A 24,759-nucleotide genomic window follows, 5' to 3' on the forward strand; every position below is an offset into this window, starting at 1 on the left:
GGAATGAGCTGCCAGAGGATGTGGTGGAGGCTGGTACAATTGCAACATTTAAGAGGCATTTGGATGGGTATATGAATAGGAAGGGTTTTGAGGGATATGGGCCGGGTGCTGGCAGGTGGGACTAGATTGGGTTGGGATATCTGGTTGACATGGACGAGTTGGACCGAAGGGTCTGTTTCCATGCTGTACACCTCTGACTCTATAACTTCTTGGCCTTTTGATGGTTGTCGGCAAAAGTTATTCTGTGCAAGAAATGATGATCTGTTGAGTAGATAGAAGCAGGGATTCAACAATGGGGGAATCTAGATTGAGATTTAAAAGTGGGTTCCGACCCATGCTAGAATTTATAGATTCTTCTACCAGCTATAAGTAGAAGATATATTATAGTTTGCATTTTGTACAGACTAAATTTTAAGAGCAATAATATGAAAATATTCACAATCAGTCTTTTGATGTTATAACATCCTTTTCTACTGAATTTTAAAAATCTTAATATGCAAAGTACTTTAGTAGTCAGCCATTTACTTAGCATATATTAATGTCACATCACCTATTCATGAACAATGGAGTACTCTGGTTAAAAAAAAGTTCTCATTTTGTTTTTCAGACTTCTGTCAGGAAAAGTGGATCTATGTTCATAAAGGAAGCACCAGAGAAGTAGGTTTATTTGCTATGTAATCTTTGTCATTTTAATTTTTATCCTTCTTTTAAATGTTGTGGCTGTACTTTGTTTGCAGAGACATGGTTATTGTACACTGGGAGAAGCATTTAACCGCTTAGATTTTTCAAGTGCAATTCAAGACATGAGAAGATTCAACTATGTTGTTAAAGTAAGTTGTTTTCCTTGAACTTTGCATTCTTTTAAAGATTATACCTGTATTCTCTACAACTCCCCCCTCCGATGTTTTTGGGCTTTTATTGTCTCCAAAAACACAGTAACCATGAAATGTTGACTTGTATTTAATCACAACTTTGATTGCAAAAATTGCATGGCTTGTTATGCAGAAGATTGCATTGCCATGGAATAAATTTAATAGTAAAAAATTTAAATATGGGTATTATGAGTACATTTGATTTATATACAAAATGAATCAAAATTAACCTCATTCCTGATTAGAATATGCTAATTTCTATTATTAACTTTCTAATTTACTTGCAGATTTCAGATACTTATATTAATTTTGAGTAAGAAGCCACATCAAAGAAGTGAGCTTGTAGTTAGGTGGATTTATCCTTATCTGACATATTTAACTTAACTGAGACACCTCCGACATTTAACACCTATCACGGTGTAGTAGAACTTTGAGTTCCAGGGCAAAGAGATTCTACTTATTCATGAAATAGTTTAGTGCTGTTTGACACTATGGAAATCTGAGATTTTCATATTGATTTTATATAGCATGAACAGTGCAAATTATTAATGTTGCTTTGTCTGAGTGCTTCTTGTGAAAGAGTTCATTATTTAGAAAAGGCTTACAATTTCAGAAACTGTATTTAACATGAAAGCCAGTTGTTCAATAAGAACTGTTTTATAGCCAGTGTTACTAAATTTTGCCTTGAGAAAAGATACTTATATGAGCTAAGTTAACTTTTTAAAAACTTAGCTTTTGCAGCTTATAGCAAATTCACAGTTGACCTCTCTAAGTGGAGCTGCACAGAAGAACTACTTCAATATTTTGGAAAAGATTGTTCGGAAAGGTAAACTTGACCATGTTTGTTTTTAATGTGCAAATATGTAAAGCCTGTTTCTCAGCAGAAATGCAGAGCACTCCTTTTGCCCAACACACTGACGCATTAATTGCCAAAAAGTGACTGGTTTTTTTTGTTCTGTATTAAGAAGCACTTAAGTCTAATTCCACGCAATGCGAAATGATTGTCTCTTTTTTTGTATCAACTTATTTTGTCTGGGACACTATAGACTTTGAGTAACAGAATTCTACAGCATGGAAACAAACCTTTTGGTCCATCTCACCCATGTCGACCAGATAGCCTAAATCAATCTAGTCCCATTTGCCAACATTTGGACCATATCCCTCAACCCTTTTCTATTCACTTACCCATCCAGATGCCTTTTAAATGTTGCAATTTTACTAGCCTATACCACTTCCTCTGTCAGCTCGTTACTTACATGCACACACCATCTTCTGTGTGAAAAAGATACCCCTCAGGTCCCTTTTTTAAATCTCTCCTTAAACCTATGTCCTCTAGTTTTGGACCCCCCTACCCTGGGAAAAGACCTTGGCTCTTCGTCCCATCCATGCCCTCCATGATTTTATAAGCCTTTACAAGGTCATCCCTCAGCCTCCCATACTTCAGGGAAAACTGTCCCAACCTATTCTCCGTCTTCCTGTAGCTTAAACTCTCTGACCTTGGCACATGCTTGTAGATCTTTTCTTCGCCCTTTTAAGTTTCACCACATGCTTCCTGTAGCAGGAAAACCAGAATTGAATCCAGTATTCCAAAAGTTGCTCAACCAACGTCCTGTATATGTGCTTCCTGACATCCCAACTCTTAAACTCAATTCACTTTGCAATAAAGGCCTTTGGAATGCTTGCCTCAAAAAAAATAATACTTGTATGTTAGTGGTTTAAACACAAAGTCTTGCATTATTGCATCATCTTTCATGATCTCAAGATACGAGCTTTACTGCTGGTGAATTGTATTATTTTAATGTGGGGAATGCTGACCAATTTTCACCGTTTACTGTGAATTCCCAAGTTGGAACACACTTAGTTCACATAGCTACTGATTGTTCACTTCCCTGTAAGTCCCATTGGTGCCTCACGATTGTTCAAACCAAAAATCCTGTTTATTTCAAGGTTTACATATCCTTTTTCCACTTTTAGAAAGTACTCTTGACACTTCTGTTAATGTCTTGGGTAAATCCAAATGTTGCTTTCTAAAATAAGTGGCATATCTAAATTAGTTTACATTGACTTTGATCCAATCTCAAACCAATAACTCGTGGATCTCAAAGTTAAATAGCCATGCAGACTCAATGTCAATAGGCTGTAATCCTTTTCTCTTGAAGGTCTGGTTCCATCTCTTCAGTTGTTTTTCTTCAACGTTTTTGCATAGCGAACAGCAGAATAAATTAAACTTCAAAATACAAGAGATGCTGCAGATCAGAGATAGAAGAAAGAAACCTGCTTGTGTTAGCTAGGTTTGCTAACTCTGGATATTTTTCATTGAGATTTGATCTCATTGCAATAGATCTTATTTCCCCTCTCCTCCTTCCTCCTCTCCCCCTCTCTCCCACAATCACAAATGTGATCCTTCAGTCATTGCTCATGCTCATCCTCAGTTGTTGCCCTTTTACTATCAGATGAACCAGTATAACTTTGTTGGAAAACTTAATGGAATAATAGGTTATGCAACTACTTTACTGTTCCAATGTCGTAATATCCCATAAATACACTTGTGGCAAAGACAAATTCAGTAAAACAGATCATCTCACATGCAGTATTTCTCCAGTCTTGGAGGAAACAACAGGAAGAGAAAATTCTGGCAGGGAGAGATGAATGGCAGCTTTCACAACCAACTTCAAAACCTCAGTGACTTAAAGCTAAAACGACACGCTGGTTCTATGGGAGCCTGACTCCACCCATTCATGCTCCTTCTATTGTTCTAACTTTAAACACCCCCAACAATATCCAAAGACTATTTCAATTTTAAAAACCTTTAGCTTTACACCATTAGTACAATACAATACACATACTTTACATTGACTCTAAGCATGCAAACATTCAATACTACAGTCAATTTCTTCTGCTATTCAACACCTTTGCCTTCACCAAATTTGTGATGATATGTTAGCAGTTACATTGTCTAGTTCTGCCATCTATATAACTTTCAAATTGAACAGTCTGATATTTTTATCATAATTTTTTTCCAAAAATGTTAAAAAGTAAGTGATCAATAATTGCAGTTGTCGCAGATGCATTATTAGCACCATAAATGGTGAAATGTTGCAAAGTCAACACCAACCTCAAGGGGTCTTCTCAATTGTGGAATATTTCTGTTGACAAATATTCCACTTTGTGAAAAATACCTAACAGGTCTTTCTATGTCTTTTTCATCTTGCAGTGACATCCACATCATTCACATTGATAGGCACCTGAAATGACTTTCCATAATTAGGTGTGACTAATGCTGGGGCTGTCAAATGTCTTCTGATATTTCTCTATCCACTGAAAGTTTGTGCACTTCAAGTCAACCAATGGAGCGACCATGTTGCTAAAATTTGGTCTGATTTTCCAATTTAAAAACCACTCAGGCCCAGGAATTGTAGTACCTTCTTCTTCGATGGTATGGGAAACTCCCCAATAACCTTTGATTGATGACCTGATGGGATTAAAAAAAAATGTCCAATGATGTGGCCTCGGAATGTGACTTGGGCTTTTGTGAGTGAACTCTTTAGTCAGATTTATTACCAAACACACTTTCTGGAGTTGATCAAACAATTCTGATAAATACTTCAATTATTCCTTCCATGTGTGATTGAAAATCACCAGATTGTCTATGTACACAACACAATTGGATAATCCAGAAATTACTTTGTTGGTTAGTCTTTGAAGTGTTGCTGGTGCATCTTTTAATGCTAAATGGCATAACTTGAAACTGGTAAAGTCCATTTGGTGTCACAATTGCCAAGATTTCCTTCCTTTTTCTTTTCTTTTGGATAAAGGTACAAAGGTATCCTTTGAGTAAGTGCCATTTAGAAATATAAATTGCTTGTCCCACTTTCTCTACACAGCCAGAGAATAGGATGTGAATCAGATTTTGTAATGGCATTGACTTTGCAGTAATTAACAAACATTGGGTACCATTTGGTTTTTGCATCATCACTGAGTGAGCTCTGTTCACTGCAATTTACTTCAATTGTAATGTCTTTGAGCATACTTTCAATTTCTTCGAACCTGTGCCAATGTTAGATGGTTAAATCTATAACTATGTTGCTTAATTGGAACAGTTTTACATCATGTGTAATAATGTTAGTGTTTCCCAGTTTATTCCCACATATCTATGTGTGATTGTAATAACTTCAGGTCATTTCAATTTTTCACTGAAAGGTAACTCAATTTATCTCAATTTTTAAGGACTTCTTCATTATCCAACTTAATTTGAGGGCTATCAACTTCAAACTTATCCGTGTTTGGTTCTTCACTCTGAATTGTAACAAGTACCACATTCTTTTGCTTTTCTTCCCTATCAAAATACCATTTGAGCACTGAAGTTTCCTTCTGTCTGATGTTCTTCTGACATAATTTAACTCACTCAATCCACTTCGAATTTGATAAGACCCACGAAATCTTACTTTTATAGGTTCACTTACCACAGGTAGTATTAGCAGTTTATCTCCTCCGATCAAAACCGTGGGTGGCACGGTGGCACAGCAGTTAGCACTGCTGCCTCACAGTGCCAGAGACCCGGGTTCAATTCCCGCCTCAGGCGACTGTCTGTGTGGAGTTTGCACATTCTCCCCATGTCTGTGTGGGTTTCCTCCGGGTGCTCTGGTTTCCTCCCACAGTCCAAAAATGTGCAGGTTAGGTGAATTGGCCACTCTAAATTGCCCGTAGTGTTAGGTGAAGGGATAAATGTAGGGGCATGGGTCTGGGTGGATTGCACTTCGGCAGGTCAGTGTGGACTTGTTGGGCCGAAGGGCCTGTTTCCACACTGTAAGTAATTTTTTTTAAAAAACTGGATTTTTGATTTCATGTCTGTGGGTAGTCCTCATCTATTTTTTAAAAAAATTGAGTAACTTTTCTACAACCCTTGATATTGTGTAATTGAATGGCCTCTGAAATCTAGCAGATGTATCTATTATGGCCAAGTATTGATTCCCAGTTTTTGTTTTAGTGGAGTGTTCTATACAATCAATGAAGACTCTCGTAAAGGTTCCTCAAATGTCAGGAATGGTGCTGGTTTTACCACTGCCGAGGTTTTCCTATTACTTGACGTTTATGACATGTCCAGCAAAATTCAACCATATCTCTGTGCAGTCTAGACCAATAAAAATGTTTTTGTTTTCCTTACTTTCAAACGACAACCTCCTGGTAATTCATGTGCTACCTACAACATCAACTTTCTGTGACTGACTGACTGGTAATACAACTTGCTGAACTTTTGCCTGAATATGCAGTGGTCTCCATTTCCTTAGCAAGACTTCATTTTTAAGATAGCAGCATTCTGCAATACACTCAGATTCTTCTTTTGTTATACAACTGCTTTTTTTTCATTTTTGTTTTGTTGTAATTCAACTAATCTCTCTGAACTAAAAGCACTACTTTTGTCCCCCCACCTATTCTTGTTTGTTTTTCTCAACCATTTGATCAAATGTAGTTTCTGATAATTGAATTTCAACTTCCTTATCTTTATTCTTTGATTTCTCCTCCTGATTCAACTTGTGGCTTTGTGATCTAGTTACCTCACAGTCAGGAAAAATCCCAGGATACGCTATCTATAATAGCTTAGTTGCCTGATTTTTCCACTGGCTTTCCAATCACAGTAGGCATCACTTCCACCTGTGACCAAGTTGTTGTTATTCCCAAGGATAAACTGTATCTCTAAAACAGTGAATTTCTTTATTACTCCTACCACTTTTCACCGAACTGTCCAACTTCACCGTATACAATGGAACAGTACTCCTCTCACCATGAATTCCACATATTACCACCTTTTCTGGCAATACTCCTTCCGCAGTACACATCTCCTCATCTCTCACCATCAAAGATTGACTTGTTCCTGTATCTCTTAAAATTTTAACTTCTTTACCTACTTACTTATTTCAATGCAAGGGGCCGAACAGGGAAGGCAGATGAACTCTGGACATGGTTAGGAACATGGGACTGGGATATCATAGCAATTACAGAAACGTGGCTCAGGGATGGACAGGACTGGCAGCTTAATGTTTCAGGATACAAGTGCTACAGGAAGGACAGAAAGGGAGGCAAGAGAGGAGGGGGGAGTGGTGTTTTTGATAAGGGGTAGCATGACAGTTGCACTGGGGGAGGATATTCCTGGAAATATATCCAGGGACATTATTTGGGTGGAACTGAGAAATAAGGAAGGGATGATCACCTTATTGGGATTGTAATATAGACCCCTAATAGTCAGATGGAAATTGAGAAGCAAATTTGTAAGGAGATCTCAGTTCTCTAAGAATAATAGGGTGATTACGGTAGGGGATTTTAACTTTCCAAACTTCCAGACTGGGTCTGCCATAGTGTTAAGGGTTAGATGGAGAGGAATTTGTCAAGTGTGTGCAAGAGGATTTTCTGATTCTTATTGGTACATCCACATACTGAGAGAGTGCAAAACTTGACCTACTCTTGGGGAAAAAAGGCAGGGCAGGTGACTGAGACGTCACTGGGGGAGCACTTTGGGGCTCGCGGCCATAATTCTATTAGTTTTAAAATAGTGATGGAAAAGGATAGACCCGATCTAAAAGTTGAAGTTCTAAATTGGAGGAAGGCCAATATTGATGGTATTAGGCAAGAACTTTCAAAAGCTGATTGGGGGCAGATGTTCATAGGTAAAAGGATAGCTGGAAAATGGGAAGCCTTCAGAAATGAGACAACAAGAGTCAGAGCCAGTATAATCTTGTTAGGGTGAAACGAAAGGCTGGTTGGTGTAGAGAATGCTGGATGACTAAAGAAATTGAGGGTTTGTTTAAGAAAAAAAGGAAGTATATGTCAGGTATAGATAGGATAGATCTAGTGAAGCCTAAGAGTATAAAGGCAGTAGGAGCATACTTTAAGAGGGAAATCAAGAGGGCAAAAAGGGGAATGAGATAGCTTTGGCAAATAGAGTTAAGGAGAATCCTAAGGGTTTTTATCCTGTTCCCTGGATGCTGCCTGACCTGCTGCGCTTTTCCAGCAACACATTTCCACCCCTCAAAGATCAGCAAGGCGGCCTTTGTGTGGAGCCACTGAAGACGGAGGAGATACGAAACGAGTTATTTGCATCAGTGTTTACTGTGGAAAAGGACATGGAAGATATAGAATGTAGGGAACTAGATGGTGACATCTTGAAAAATATCCATATTACAGAGAAGGAAGTGTTGGATGTCTTGAAATGCATAAAAGCGGATAAATCCCCAGGATCTGATCAGGTGTACCCTAGAACTCTGGGAAGCTAGGGAAGTGATTACTGGGCCTCTGGATGAGATATTTCTATTGTCAATAGTCACAGGTGAGGTGCCAGAAGACTGGATGTTGGCTAACGTAGTGCCATTGTTTAAGAAGGGTGGTAAGGACAAGCCAGGGAACTATAGACCAGTGAGCCTGACATCGGTGGTGGGCAAGTTATTGGAGGGAATCCTGAGAGACAGGATGTACATGTATTTAGAAAAGCAAGGACTGTTTAAGGATAGTCAACATGGCTTTATGCATGGGAAATCATGTCTCACAAACTTGATTGATTTTTTTGAACAAGTAACAAAGAGGATTGATGAGGGCAGAGCGGTAGACGTGATCGAAATGCACTTCAGTAAGGCTTTCGATAAGGTTCCCCGTGGGAGACTGGTTAACAAGATTAGATCTCATGGAATACAGGGAGAACTCGCCATTTGGATACAGAACTGGCTCAAGGGTAAAAGACAGATAGTAGTGGTGCAGGGTTGTATTTGAGACTGGAGGCCTGTGACCAGTGGAGTGATACAAGGTTTGGTGCTGGGTCCACTACCTTTCCTCATTTATATAAATGATTTGGATGTGAGCATATGAGGTATAGTTAGTAAGTTTGCAGATGACACCAGAATTGGAGGTGTAGTGGACAACAAAGAAGGTTACCTCTAATTACAACGGGATCTTGATCAGATGGGCCAAGAGTGGCAGATGGAGTTTAATTTATCTAAATATGAGGTGCTGCATTTGGGAAAGCAAATCTTAGCAGGACATATACACTTAATGGTAAGGTCCTGGGGACTGTTGCTGACCAAAGAGACCTTGGAGTGCAGGTTCGTATGCTTTCCTTTATTGGTCTGAGTATTGAGTGCAGGTGTTGGGAGCTCATGTTGCAGCTGTACAGGACATTGGTTCGGCCACTGTTGAGATATTATGTGTAATTCTGGTCTCCTTCCTATCGGAAGGATGTTGTGAAACTTGAAAGGGTTCAGAAAAGATTTACAAGGATGTTGCCAGGGTTGGAGGATTGCAGCTGTAGGGAGAGGTTGAATAGGCTGGAGCTGTTTTCCTAGAGTGTCGGAGGCTGAGGATTGACCTTATGGAGTTTATAAAATCATGAGGGACATGGAGAGGGTAAATAGACAAGGTGGGGGAGTCCAGAAGTAGAGGGCATAGGTTTAGGGTGACAGGGGCAAGATATAAAAGAGATCTAAGGTGAACTTTTTCACGCAGAGGGTGGTGCGTGTGAAATGAGCTGCCAGAGGAAGTTGGGGAGGCTGGTACAATTGCAACTTGGATATATGAATAGGAAGAGTTTAGAGGGATATGGGCCGGGTGCTGGCAGGTGGGACTAGATTGGGTTGGGATATCTGGTCAGCATTGACGAGTTGGACCAAAGGGTCTGTTTCTGTGCTGTACATCTCTTACTCAATGGTACACATGAGTGAACCTTACCCATACAGGTAAATTCTTTAAACAGATCTGGTATTTTCCTATTAACCAATCCTGACCAGGCTGTTCATTCTTTTGCATCTCTTTATCTTCCACTGGGATTACCTTTTACCACTTTAATAGGCCTCACTTGCCTATCCTGTTTTGCCACATTTGTCTTCCCAGTGCTTTTCTTAAACCACCAATTTTGCAACTTCATGTGTCCTGGTTTATTACAGTGAAAACACCCGAGGATTTCTACTTCTCTACCTGCCCCCATCTAGTGTGTTTCCTTTTTAACCTGTGGTAAACTTTCTTTTCCATCTTCAATAAGATCTCCTTTTCCTTTACCACGAGGAGGTCTCTTTCCCCCCCCAATTTCTATCCCTTGCAGATTGAAATTGATGTGGAAGCCAAACTTTGGTTTATGAACAAACTCTTAATTAACTGCCATTTCAGTTGTTAATCTTGTAGTTTTAACTGTTTTTCCACAGGAGTCCTCATGACTTTAGGAAGTGAATTTTTGAACTCCTCCAAACTAAGTCTCTGTAAGAGCATCACATGTCTGATCTATTTTCAATGCCTTTATCCACCTATCAAAGTTATTTTGTTTGATCCTTTCAAACCCTTTGTAGTTTGGTCAGGTTCCCTCTTTAAATTTCTAAAATGCTGTCTCTAGGCTTCTGACACTAGTTCATATGCACTTGAGATGGCTTTTTTTCACCTCACCACACTTCCCAGATACCTCCTCTGATAGTGATGCAAATGCCTCACTAGCCCTACATACCATTTTATTTGAATCAAGAAATACCACATGATCATAAAGGTATGGAGTCATACAGCGCAGAAACAGACCCTTTGGTCCAACCAGTCCATGCTGAACATCATCCCAAACTAAACTAGTCCCACCTGCTTGCTCCTGGCCCATATCCCTCCAAACATTTCCTTTTCATGTAATAATCCAAATGTCTTTTAAACATTGTAATTGTACCTGCATCCATTACTTCCTCAGCAAGTTTGTTCCATGTGCGAACCACCCTATGTGTGTAGAAACAAAGTTTGCCTCATGTTTTTTAAATGTCTCTGCTTTCACCTTAAAAAGTGCCCCCGAGTCTTGAATTCCCCCATCCTAGGGAAAATACAATTACCATTAACTCCGATCTATACCTTTCATTATTTTATAAACTACTATCAGATTGCCTCTCATTCTCCTACTTTCCAGTGAAAAATGTCCCAGTCTATCCAGCCTTTCTTTTATAACTCAAACCTTCCATACCTGGCAACATCCTCCTTAATCTTTTCTGAACACTCTCTAGCTTGATTAATATCCTTCCTATAACTAGGCAATTGCCATTTTGATTTCTTAGCCTCTTTCTCAAATGAAATGAAAAAGGCTTCTATGTCCTTCTCCTCAAACATTGGTCACACTTGGACATATTTAAAGAGATCCCCCATCAGGTTTTTGACTATGATGGGTTTACTCTTCATCACTGACCTCGTCACTACTCCTGCCTTTGACCTTGCCAACTTCTGAAATTCAAAAATTCTTTCTCCCTCTTTTCTATCTTTTTTTCTTCCCTTCTTCTAATAGGGCCATTTTGCTTCTGCTTTTAAACGTAATTCAAGCTGTTACATTTTCTTTTCTCTTTTTTTCTTCACCATTGCCTCAAATTCAAGCTGCTTCATTTGCAATTGAATTTTAGCCATTTCCAATTATTCTGAATACATTCCTGGCAATTTTCAATGTTGACTTATTGCCTCAATTATTTCCTCTTTCCTCTCCGATACAGGCAGCTGCAAATTCAGCTTGCTCATCAGTTCCGAAAGTTTTGTCTTGCAAGTTTTTATTATAAACTATCCATGGTGACTTCTTCCACCCCCAAGAAGGTCTTTGCAACTGAAAGAGCAAATATTACGCAAAGCACTTCAGTTTAAACCAACCAAATACAACAGCAAAAACCCAATACTCACCACTCTCTACTTTGTGTCCAAAAATCCTAAACCCAACCTGGAATTAGAGGTTTTGATACTGAGAAGAGTCCCCAGTTTATGAACCAGATCAAACCCCCTCAAAATATCAAGGAGATAGCCTAACTTTCTTATTTACAGGCAAGTGCAAGGTGCTGCATTCCAGATGGGATTTGATTGGTTGGACTATTCGGCTTTAAACAAAACACACACTTTTTACTCTTGCACTACAGTTAAAATACAAACAAAAGAAAGAAAAATTGGTACAACTTTAACTCTTGGAAAACTTAACAGAATAATAGATTATTTGACTATTAAACAGCAACTGTTTCAATATGGTAACATTCCATAAACACACCCTTAGCAAAAGCAAATTCAGTAAAATAGATTTCTCACGTGGTGTTTCTCTAGTCCAGGAGGAAAGAACACCAAGAGAACATTCTGGCGAAGAGGGATGTATGACAGCTTCCACAACTAACTTCAAAACTCCAACAACTAAAAAAACTAATGTAAAACCTTGCTACTGTGGGAGCCTGACTCCACTCATTCATGCTACTTCTACTGTTCTAACTTTTAAAAAAAAAAAAAATCCCAGGCCCTCACATTTACTACAGTCTCCTGATTTATTCTTTCTGCTATCTGATCAGAATGACCCTTTTATAGCCACTTGTTCCTGGTAGCTTAATACACCAGAAAGATAAAATGGTACCAGTAAAGCAGATACTGTCCTTGCTGATGAAATTGGTGGTGTTTGGTGTATGTGTCTTTGGGTCTTCTAATAGTGTAGCCATACAGATAAGGAAGAACACCACTTCGACTGGGACAACACATCCACCCTGGAACAAGCCAAACAGAGACACTCGCAAGAATTCCTGGAAGCATGGCATTCCAACTGGAACTCTATCAACAAGCACATTGACTTGGATCCCATTTACCATCCCTTGAGAAAAAGAACAGGAAATGACATCACCAAACCAAGGAAACCCAAAAATATAAATAGAAAGCAGGAAACACCAGCAGTGCTTCATCCGGAGGCTCACTGAAGATGTTACCTAGTATGGTGATAAAATGTCTGAAAATGAACCTTCCAACTCAGCGAGCAAACCTACGTCCATTTATATTTTATTTGAATTTTTTTCAGATTGATGTCCACTGGCTTCTGCATAGCAAGCCAGATAGCTTGGCAGATGTGGTTTTGGTTTAATGGACTTTTATTTTGTTTTGCGTTTCCTGGAGCCGAAGCAGCTTTTGTTTCTGCCTGATTTTTGTTTATGAAATTCACAAACTAGTCAGTGATTTAATGCATTAATGTGTATTCTATAGGATTGATTTTAGCCACTTCAGTCATGAATTATCCAGTCATTGCCATAGGTTGTATTGAAATGATCGTGCGCTCTCTCTCTCTCTCTCTCTCTCTCTCTCTCTCTCTCTCTCGCGCGTTCTCTCTTGCTCTCTCCTGTAACTATGGCAGTCTTTAGCCTTGAATTATGGATTTTGTCCTTGCCTCATGACTTCTTAATTTGTAAGCAGAAATAACTTTTTTTACATTTTTTGGTATAATCTTGACATGTTAACAAAATGTAGTACATTACTTATGTAAACCTGCAGCTCCCTTATCTTGCCGTACCTAAAATCAACCTTCATATGTATAGTATCTCTAGGTATAGGAACAATTACGAAACCTACACCTTTTACAACTTACCCATCTCACCTTAATCCTATGCCTTGTAAAGGGTAGGGGAATCCAAAATTTTAAAAAAAGACCTTGGCCAGTAAATTCTTTCTTGGGTAATTGGATAATCAAAGTACGCCTCTTCTGAAAGAGGTAGCAGTTCTAAATAGTGAAGCTAAATATTATGGTAGGTTTCATGCCATGCAAGTCCTTTTTTTAAAAAAGTCTCTGTAGCCTTTACTAAGGAATGAAACAACTTTGAGAAAGTGAGGACTGCAGATGTTGGAAATGAGAGTCAAAATCTGTGGTGCTGGCAAAGCACAGTAGGTCAGGCAGCATCTGAGGAGCAGGAATGTCAATGTTTCAGGCATAAGCCCTTCATCAGGAATATTCGGGGGGGGGGGGGGAAGGTGAGAGATAAATAGGAGGGGATTGGGGCGGGGGGGAAAGCGGGGGTGTGGAGGTAGTTAGGAAGGTCATAGGTAAATGCAGTTGAGGAGTGGTGGTGATAGGTCAGAGCGGATAGGCGGGAAGGAAGATGAAGAGGTGGAAGAAGTTAGAGGGATGTGCTGACTTAGAGGGTTGGATCTGGGATAAGGTGAGGGGAGGGGACTTGAGGAAAATGGTGAAATCAGTGTTGATGCTTTTTTGGTTGGAGGATCCCTAGGTGGAAGATGAGGTGTTCTTCCTCCAGACTGTAAATAGAGGTGGCTAGGATTTGGCGTGGAGGAGGTCCAGGACTTGCGTGACCTTGGCGGAGTGGAATGGGGTGTTGAAGGAAGAGTTGAAACAACTTTGCCAACTACCAAAGGTGGAACATTGTCTTCGGGCAGGTAATTATTACCAACTCAGTGTGAAATATCCCTTGGTCTGCTTAAATGAGCTGAATCATAATTGTGGGGCACTACCTTCACTCCTATCCCACCCAGCCTAATGATCCCCAAATAAAGATTTTGTTCATATTAAATCTGAAATTATTTTGCACAAACTAGTAACTGAGCTGGTGCTTGCCAAACACATCTGTAACTAGAAAAAGATAGGGTTCATTCATCTCAGTTGATTTTAATTGGTCTGAACAAACTCAAACTGAAACAATCATTTGTAAACCACTGCACAATCTAGGCTAGCTACAATTATATCCTTTTTTTTCTTAGTTGTATAGCATTGAAGTATGATTTTCCGGTTCTCTTACAGTGCTTGAGGACCAACAGAATCCTCGACTAATCAAAAACCTTCTTCAGGATTTGGGTTCTGCCCTCTGTATCCTAGTCCGTGAGGTGGGAAGGTGTGTCCTTGTTGGGAACATTAACATCTGGGTTTGCCGTATGGAAACAATTCTGAATTGGCAACACCAGCTAAATAATCTGCAAATTACCAGGGTGAGAGTATTAACCTTGCATTTTTATTATTTGCTTACTTGTCTAAGTTTTGACTGTCTTGTTGATCACATCTGAGTCTTTTATGTTGATAGTTGATCAGAATGTTAGATTAACTTGAATTTGAGTCTGATCTCTTTAAACTGGTCACCACGCTGGAGTTGCTTCTGGACAAGTTAAGTGCAGTCCTGTATTTATCTGTACATTATTTTGCATTCCAGAGATTTAAGGCAATGATGTCATGAATTGTTTTTTTTTTAACATCTGCTGGACGATAGTCCAATATATTCAACATCATCTGGCAGTGCAAAGAGAAGAAGCAGGGAAATGAGTGGAAATCATGTGGGAATCAAACCTGTGACTTAACTGATCTGTGAAGACGTTGAATGCCCTTTTTGTTCAACCTTGCACCAGGCAGAATATACCCGCCAGGCAGGATTTACCTGCCATGCCTGTAGGCCAGATTTGGATTATTCGCTCACCTAAGCTTTCACATTCTTATAATACAAAGTCTGGATGAGTTTGCAAGATCTCATTTTGAAGAGAGGTGAGAAATAAAAAATATTTGTATAAGCACCAGTTTTTAAGGTGAGGATTAGGAGATCTGGATGTAGGAATTGCTGATTAATGGAAGGAGGTCCAGATCCCTATAAAGATTCTCTGTTTGGTTAAAAGCTTTAGTCACTGTGATAGATCTTGAGTGATAGCTCTGAAGAGGCTCAAATATTTCCAATAATTTCTCACCACGCCGGTACAGCTAGTAAGCTAGTAATCTTATAATTGTCATTTGCATTTTGGGCATAAAAATTAGAATACTTTTACACTTCCAAGTCTGATGCTTTGCATACAGTTTGGATGACATACAACTAAAAACTTTTAAGGCAGGATTGTGCACTAAGACTATCAGGTCTGCCTGTCCCCTTTGGATCTTATTGTGGGTTGGGGGTGGGGCGCAGTGGTTGGAGTTAGTTGTCTTGGCAGGACAGACCATCTTAAAACAGCTTGCTAAAGGCAACTGACTAAAGAATGCTAATATGCATAAATATCCTGGGCAATGGACAATTTTGACATGTATTTGTATGTTTACATTTGCCGTTCAACTCTCTCGTGCTCAGCTGAAAAGTCATGTGGAAAACCTCAACCTGTCATGGGAGAAAGTGGCCTCAAGGCTTCCATAATGGAAGATACCACTCCTTGTCATAGATAGATCATTTTGTCTTTGGCCATACTTCTGCAAAATGGCAACTTTAAATCCTAAAAATGGAGGAATGGGAGGCTAACATCTTTTGAATGTCCATTCTGCCCTCTTCTGGTTTACCGTGGATCTGGGGATAAGCAGTCAATCTGCTCTCTGGCAGCGGCTTAGTGAAAAGACATTTGGGTACATTTTCCATTGGCTGGACAGTTGTTGTTGTTCCATTGTAAATTTGAGTTGTGCTTAGGGACACTGGGGAATTTCCATGGTAAGCATATTCTGAAAGAATTGCAAGTGATATTAAATTTTCCTCCTGGGCAATTTCTGTGACTGGAACCCTCCAAAATATTTCTTAAAATTGGAAACTTCAAATGGCTCCTGAAATTAAGTAAAATAGTTACATAGGAAAAAATTTTGACTACTAAATACACAGTCTAACTTCTGAGTAATTATTAAAGAACCTGCCTTTACCTTGCAGACACATGCAAGGCACCATCTTTAGACCACTTAGTCACTACCCTATCCTTATCTATCAAGCACCCTTCCAGCACACTAATACTGAGCTTATATTCAACTGTTACTCTTTTTTGATAGAAACTGTCAAAATTGTTTAAATTTCAAAATACAGCAGCTGACTCCTGTGAAAAAGGGGCATGGTTTACCTTCCTTTGACAGTTCTGTGCAATGAAAAAACTGTTGGAATGGGAGTATAGCTCTACATTTCTGAAGGAGATCTGAGCGGAATCTCCTCTCAGATATACAGAACTCTCTTCTTCCCTTAAAAAGAAATGGCCAAAGTGGCAATTTACATGAAATTTCATGCAGGCCTTCGGTTTTTCTATTTTTTTTTTAGATTATTAGATTCCCTACAGTGTGGAACCAGGCCCTTCAGCCCAACAAGTCCACACCGACCCTCTGAAGAGTAACCCACCCAGACCCATTACCCCCTGACTAATACACCTAACACTATGTGCAATTTAACATGGCCAATTCGCCTGACCTGCACACCTTTGGACTGTGGGAGGAAACCGGAGCACATGGAGGAAACCCACGCAGACACTGGGAGAATGTGCAAACTCCATACACGGTCTCCCAAGGCTGGAATCGAACCTGGGACCCTGGTGCTGCGAGGCACTGAGCCACCGTGCCGCCCCAAATTGTTTTATTGCTCACTCATGGAATTTGGTTTGCAGGGCATCAGGTAGCCTAGCACATAAAGGAAGTAGAAATGGCTTTAAATTTATTTTTAATGATGTGGGTATTACTGGTGAAGCCAGCTTTTATTGCTCATCCTAATTGTCCTTGAAGGTGATTGGGTGAGCTACTTTCTTAAATTGTTCAAAAACAGGAATTGCTGATAAAACTCAGCAGGTCTGGCCATATCTGTGGCAGTTCTGACAAAGTCACCAGACTCCATGTTAACTCTGCTTTCTTCCAACATGCTGCCACACCTATTGAATTTCATCTGCAATTTCTGTTTTTGTTTCAGTCTCTAGCATCGCATTCCTTGTTTTATTTCTTAAATTTTTAGCAGTCTTGCATGGTATTGGTATATCCAGATGCAGCAACAGGAAAGGAACCTTTTAATATATATTATCAGGATGGTGTGCAATTTAGGAAGCTTTCTGATGGCATTTCCATGTATCTGCTGCCTTGTTGCTCAAAGTTAACTACAAGGTTAATTATTGGAAGGTGCCATCAAAGAAACTTTAATAGAATATTGTAATGCAGTTGCAAATGCTGCTCACTGCAGTCATGTAGCAAAGGTAGTGAAGGGAGTTAATGTTGAAGGTGATAGATGAGGTGTTGATCAAGTCAGCTGTTCAAGATGACAGTTAGCTTGTATTGTTGGCACTGCAATCATCCAAGCTGGTGGAGATTATTCCATCACACTCCTGACTTTGTGCCTTGCAGATGGTAGGCAAATTGGAAGGTAAATCATTTGCTTCAAAATTTCCAACCTTTGATCTGTTCTTGTGGTTGCACTCTCTATTGGTTGGTTCAATTCCGGTTCTGTTCAATCATCATTATTCTGAATGTTAATGGTGGAAGATCCAGATGATGTTCTCTGGAATGGGTAGTTACACTCTCTTTCTTTACTGAAGGTAATCTAACAATTGCGCTATGTAAATGTTACTTGCCATTTATTAATCCAAACTTGATTGTAGTTAAAATCTTGCAACAATTGGACATAAAGCTTCAAATATTGAAGCAGCATATAAACTGAATTCTGCAACTATCAGTGGAAATTACACTTTTGACCTTTTTATGATAGTGGGGAAATCATTGATAAAGCCACTATAAATGCTTGGACTTTGTACCTTGAGGAAATCCCTGGGGCTGGGATGATTGGCCATCAGTAATTCATTAAATATTATCCAGACAGTGAAGATTTTTAAAAAATCTATTCATACAATTCCTTAGTGTCACACACAATTTAATGCTGTCTTGATATCAAGTGCATTTATCTCTCCCCTCTGGAATTTACTTTTTTGTCCATGTTTGGCCTAGAACTGCAATGAGGTCTGAAATAGTGTGTCCTGGCAAAGTATTGGTGAGTAAGTGCTACTTGAATGCTGTCTTGAGAACAGCAAAGTTATTGGACGAGGATCCCTGTCCAATTTTCCACTTCTGATAGATACCAATGATTCAATCATTGTAATAACTCACTGCAGTAAGTTCTGGAACACAAGTCTTCAGCTCTGCATTTGGACTATTCTCAAGACTCATAACATTTTGCTGTACTCTATGTCCTAATGATTGTGCATTTACAAAAGTTCTTGTGAGATGGAGCCAGTGTGGTTTTTGTTTGTGATTTTAGATGCATCAATAAATAACTTCTAGTTATCAAGCATTCAGTTTTCTGGCTATTTTCTCACCCAGTGGGAGAGCTGCTGAATTGAAAGAGGATTTTATATCTGCACAATTTTCTTCCCTTTGTCTTTCAAGCATCCTTCCTTTCCCTTCCTTTCCTTCCCTCCCTCCCCTAACCTTTTCCCCTCCCCCCCCCCCCCCCCCCCCCCAACAAAAACCCCCAACCAGTGTAAGCTGTAGCTGCATTATGGAGGTGGTATCGTCTACCCCAGGTCTGGCAGATTATAACAGCCCTAATATATATTGTTTTCTCCAGTTTTGAATGAGGCTAATGGCAGTTATTCTTTTTTTTTGTATTTACAGCAAATGAATAACAGAACAACACTGAGTGACCTTCCACTTCACATGCAAAACAGCATCCTATATAGGTTTTCTGATGGTCTGGATATTATCAGTTTAGGTCAGGTGACTTCTACCCTGCACATGCTCAGTGAAGATAGACATCTGTGGAAAAAACTTTGCCAGTACCATTTTGCAGAAACACAGGTAAGTCTAGCAGATGAAGTTACAAACGACCTAATAAAATACAAACACTCCATTGAAGACCTAATACTGTACATAAGTGTATAGTTTTACTTTTAAAATGCTGTTTTACTCCTAGAATATATGAAAAATGAGGATAGTAAAAGTAAAGTAGCTGTACGTAGAGTCACTACTTCAGTATTTTGCAAGTGTACATTGTCTCTGTATTTAGAACTGTGGCTGTCTTCTGTTGTCTGACTCCTCCAATTCCACCTACTTGGCACCATTCGTGGTAGGAACTCTTGTGTATTCCCTGTTCCCATGATCATGTCAAAAATGCAATTTTTTTTTACCTCACTTATGGTGCAGTAATACGAGAGTCGTGATACGAGTTCAGATTATGCATTCAGAGCCAAAAGATTTGATGCTGTCCATTCACTTTTTTTAAAAGGGGTTGGGGTATCCATGGCCTTTTGTGGGCTATTAATCATCCATCTTCATTGGATAGCTAGCCACCTCTACTGGATCTGTGGTATGTACGCAAGCAACAGCATAGCTTTACATATAATAAGATTTGAGAATACATGCAGAGTCTTAACCAGGCAAAATAAATCTAAGTATTTGATTCATTGTAAGATCATGAACAGAATGCAAAGTAAAGAAGTATGAAAAACATGAATGCTGCTTTAAACCTTAATGTTCAATATTATTTTTGATCTTTTTCTTCAAGAAATGTTCGACCTTCATTTTCCAGTAGGGGAGTCTAAAACTAGAAGGCATAGGTTTGAGGTGAAAGGGGAAAGATTTAAGAGATGTAAGGGACAACATTTTCATGCAGAGCATGGTGCGTGTATGGAATGAGCAGCCAGAGGAAATGGTGGAGGCCAGTACAATTACAATATTTAGGCATCTAGATAGATACATGAATAGGAAGGTTTTAGAGGGATATAGGCCAAATGCTGGCAAATGGGACTGGATTAATTTAGGATTTCTGGTCTGCACTGATGAGTTGGACTTAAAGGTCTGTTTCGCTGCTGTATAACTCTCTATGACTTTATAACCAAAAATTAAACTCCATTTTCCATCTACTTTGGAATCTGAGTTCTGAAATAGTAACAGTACATTGTGAATTTTCCTCACACTTTTTTTGGATTATTTTGTCAATCACCTTGATTCAATTAACTTTGGTTGTCATGCCACATGGCTTTGGGAACAGTTTTTCATTACTACTCTGTTCAGACCCCTTATTGTTTTGGACATCTCTGTCAAGTCTTCTATCAACCTTCTCTAAAGGAAATAGTTCCACCTCTCCATTAATTCATGTAATGGAAGCCCCTATCTCTGTCTATTTGCATAATTTTTTTCTTCTCCCTTTCTAATGTCTTAACAGTGTTCCAGTTGAAACTAAACCAATGAGTTCTCATAACTTTCTTGCATCTTGTACTCTATGCTTCTATTTACAAAGCCAAAGACTTCTTCATATCATCTTAACCTTTACCACCTATCATCTTCTCAACCTTTGTCCACCCATACCACCAGGTCCTTTTTATATAATTTTATCCATGTATTTCTTATTGCCTTTCCTTTTCTTCCAAACAAATTGTATCAAATTGCAATTTTGTGCACTAAATTTCAACTGCTACCTGGTCACCCATGTGATAAGCCCATTCCTAGTCCTTTTGAAGTCTATTACTATCCTCACTGTTCACTATTTTGTCATCTAAATTTTGCAAGTATGCCCTCTACACTCAAGCCTGGATTTTAAAATAGGGCCAGGAAAAAGAGATGGGCCTAATATCAACCCCGAGAATCCCACCAAATACCTTGTTTCCAATTAAACCATTGCAGATTTCCATCAAAATCCAAAATCAAACAGTGGGTCTTCCAATCTATTTAAGAGTTCCTGTAACAATGGTAGTGCCCCCTATTTCTGATCAGAAGACCAAGTTCAAGCTCCAGAGGTGTGTCCGAACACATCTATTAAAAATCTCACAATGCCAGGTTTATTTTGTTGTGGAGTATAAGATTGTAAGACACAGAATTTATAGCAAAAGTTTACAGTGTCATACAGTGATATATTGAACAAACCTGGATTGTTAAATCTTACATCTTTTAGAATGGATTTCAGGTTTCGAATCATGAATATGTAAATCCCAGAACTACTTTTAAGTCACCTTGAGATACCTTAAGGTTTTATTTTTTTAAAAAAGTGACATCTCAGCTCAGATAATGCATTAAATGTATGAGGTCAGTCTGTCTGTATCCCATTCTTAAGTCAGACTGGTTCTATTTCCAAAGGGGAATTTACAACATATTACATGTATTGACTGTCTGCATTGTACATTTTTTGAGCAAAGTAGAATGTATCTACAAATATAATTCTGCAATATAAAATCATTTCATGGAATTGTGTGCATGCATGAGAGAGCGAGAGGGATTCCGTGCGTGCATGTGAGTGCACATGAGAGTGTGTTTGCATGTGTGAAAGCTTTGTAAAGTGTGTGTGGGCATGACGGAGTATAAACCTGTGTGGGGGGTGGTGTGTGTATGAGAGAGAGCATGTGTATATGTGTGAGAGTGTATAGTGTAGTGGGGTCACCTGTCATCTGACATGAACTCAGTATCCTGGTTGAGGCAATCCTCATGGGTACCGAACTTGGTTATTAGCCTCTGTTCAGCAACTTTGCATTGTTGCCTATCCCAAAGTCTGCCTTGGAGGATGGCCATCCGAGCTAAATATTTATGACCGCTGAAGTGCTTCCTGACTGGGAGGGAGCACCCCTATCTGTTGATTGTTGTGTGGTGTCCATTCATCCGTTGTCATAGCGTCTGTTTGTTCTCGCCAATGTACCATACCTCAGGGCACGTCACACAACAGGTGACCCCACTACACTATACACACTCTATTTTGCACACATTCCTACATACTCATACACTCATGCATACCCTCTCTCATACACACGCTCTCTCATACACCCCCACACACACCTATACACCGTTATACTCCATCGCACCCACACACAATTTCCCAAGCTTTGACACGTGCATGCACTCATGCTCGCTCTCTCTCTCTCTCTCTCTCTCTCATGCATGTACACACACATACACATCCATGAAGTGTATTTGTATTTGCAGAATTATATTTGTAGATACATTCTAGTTTTGCTCAAAAAATGCACAATGCAGGCAGTAAATGCATGTAATATTCTGTATTCCACTTTCTCACACTAATTAACTCCTGTACTTCAAGTATCTTAATTAAAACAAAGTTAAAGTAAAAGCCCAACACTACTCTGTACTACAGTTGTTTTGGCTTTCTAATAGTTGCTATTCCACTTTTGCAAGTGATCTTATCTATTTGAGTTTCTTTCTGCCTATCCAACATTACCCAAGGCTAATTATTCCACCAGCTGTCTTTTTATGGAAATTAAACTTTAAATAAGAAAACAAAACTTGGAGTGTTAACCTTGCCACTGACCATTTTCTTTCGTGGGCTTCAAATTTGCTGACAAACATGTTGGATGGCACTTTATCCATCTCCGTCTGGAAGTCCATTTACACCATGCTAGCTCCATTGCCTTCAATACTCTTTTATCTCAATTAAGAAACTTTTTTGAAGGATGAAGTTATGTCAAACTTTTGAATCTAATGTCCTTTACAGTTCTGCAGACACCTGATGCTGACTGAGAATGGCTGTGTTGACTGGAAGCTAATGTATTTCACACTACAAAAATATTGTCCAAAAAAGGAACAATATGGTGATGCCCTGCAGTTTTGTCGCCATTGCAGTATTTTGTTCTGGAAGGTAATTTTTAATTTCCGTATGAAATTCACCTGAAAATCATCTTTATATTTTATGCTGTTTCTAATGATTAAAAAAAATGTCTGTCATTTTGAAAAGCATTAACAGACTAATAAACAGTATTCTGCATGCATAAGGTTCTCGCTCGCAGTCTCTCGCGCTCTGTCTTTCACTCTAGAGATGTGTCTATATGCATAATTTAGCTGGTTATTTGCATCCATTTCAAACATTAACTTTTGGTCAAATTTCATCATTTTCAAATGTTCATTATTCAGAAGTAGAGAAAATAGCTCAGGCTAATACACAATTTTGTACTTGTTTTGGCATGGTAACTTTTGTGGTGGTTTTATGCTTTAACATATACAGACAGCACAGCAGTAGTTGAGTATACCACAACAACCACAGAGAGATGTAACTGAAGAAACGTAGTGTAAGGTTGAATCTGGGTTACAGTGTACACATCTTCGTCTTTAGGTTGGCTATTGTTCAGTTAATTTAATTTTATTTTAATGGTTAATGTTTTTAGAAGTAGTTTTTGCTGCTAAATGAACAGTTTTAAATATGCTTTCTAAAAGAAAAAAAGTATCAATTTCTGCAAGAAACAGTTAAAAGTTGTGGTCACATTGACAGGATAGGATTGGGTTCTACAGGTAGAATGATCTAGGGAAAAGTGTCAAGGACCTTCAAAGATGATGGTGGTGAACACCTGGCTTAAGAGGGGTTCAGGAATGAAGTCTTCAGGCTCTTTGGGTAAGAAGGATCTGTTTTTTTTTAAACGAAACAGCCGAACCGGGCTGACCTTTAACTTCTCCACAATGACACCTAGTGGTACAAGGTGGATTTAGATGGCACCACAACAGCAGAGAGGTGAGATCTGATGGAGAGAAAACAAGGAAGAACAATTTGTAATAGAACAACGAGTAATGGAACAAAAACAAAGTGAATAGCGAAAAATAGCAAAGTGGTTAAGATGGTGTTAAAATGCATGTGTATTAATATGAGAAGTAACTGCAGACTCAAATTTCAACTTGGAGTTATAATGTAATAGCCAGAGATGTGGTTTCAACTTGGATGAATGGGAACTCAAAATTCCTGCTAAAAATATATAACTGAGGGATAAAGAGTTTCAAAATAATGATAGGGACAAAAATGTCAGATAATACTCAACATTTCAGAGGCAATTTCAATGATTTTGGAGGGGGGACTAGAGCAGGTAGAGTCATAGAGCTAGGTAAAAACAATGACTGCAGATGCTGGAAACCAGAGTCCAGATTAGAATGGTGCTGGAAAAGCACAGCAGTTCAGGCAGCACCAAGGAGCAGTAAAATCGACGTTTCGGGCAAAAGCCCTTCATCAGGAATATAGGCGGAGAGCCTGAAGGGTGGAGAGATAAATGAGAGGAGGGTGGGGGTGGGGAGAAAGTAGCACAGTTCCAGGACATGGTTGAAGAGCTTCAAGGCAGAGGAAATGACCTGGGAGTTGCAGTGGGAGAGGGACTCCGAGATTCTTGTAGAGAGAGGAGGAAAACTTCAAGGCAGGCTTCCGTGCAAGAGGGGTCCTAGAGCTGTGCAGCATGGAAACAGACCCTTCAGTCCAACTCATCCATGCTGACCAGATATCCTAAATTAAATCTAGTCCCATTTGCTGGCATTTAGCCCATATCCCTCTAAACCCTCCCTATTCATATACCTGAAGCCTCTTAAATGTTGTAATTGTACCAGCCTGCACCACTTCCTCTGGCAGCTAATTCCATACACGCCCCACCATCTGTGTGAAAAAGTTGCCCCAAGGTCTCTTTTTAAAGTCTTCCCCCCCCCCCCCGGCACCCCCAATGCCCTCTAGTATAGACTGAA

At 39.2% G+C, this 24,759-nt stretch overlaps 1 protein-coding gene across 2 annotated transcripts in view; it reads left to right on the forward strand.

Moving 5' to 3' along the window:
* Positions 1–24,759, forward strand: part of fbxo25 (F-box protein 25) — a 43,672-nt gene that overhangs the window by 13,551 nt on the left and 5,362 nt on the right. For both annotated transcript variants that reach the window (XM_043678874.1, XM_043678881.1), the window contains exons 3-8: positions 608–657; positions 738–830; positions 1,605–1,698; positions 14,392–14,576; positions 18,946–19,128; positions 22,766–22,909. In XM_043678874.1, the coding sequence (XP_043534809.1) occupies positions 608–657; positions 738–830; positions 1,605–1,698; positions 14,392–14,576; positions 18,946–19,128; positions 22,766–22,909 (749 nt within the window). The remainder of the gene's footprint in view (positions 1–607; positions 658–737; positions 831–1,604; positions 1,699–14,391; positions 14,577–18,945; positions 19,129–22,765; positions 22,910–24,759) is intronic.

Source organism: Chiloscyllium plagiosum, chromosome 3, assembly GCF_004010195.1.
Source record: "Chiloscyllium plagiosum isolate BGI_BamShark_2017 chromosome 3, ASM401019v2, whole genome shotgun sequence".
NCBI classification, from domain to species: Eukaryota; Metazoa; Chordata; class Chondrichthyes; order Orectolobiformes; family Hemiscylliidae; genus Chiloscyllium; species Chiloscyllium plagiosum.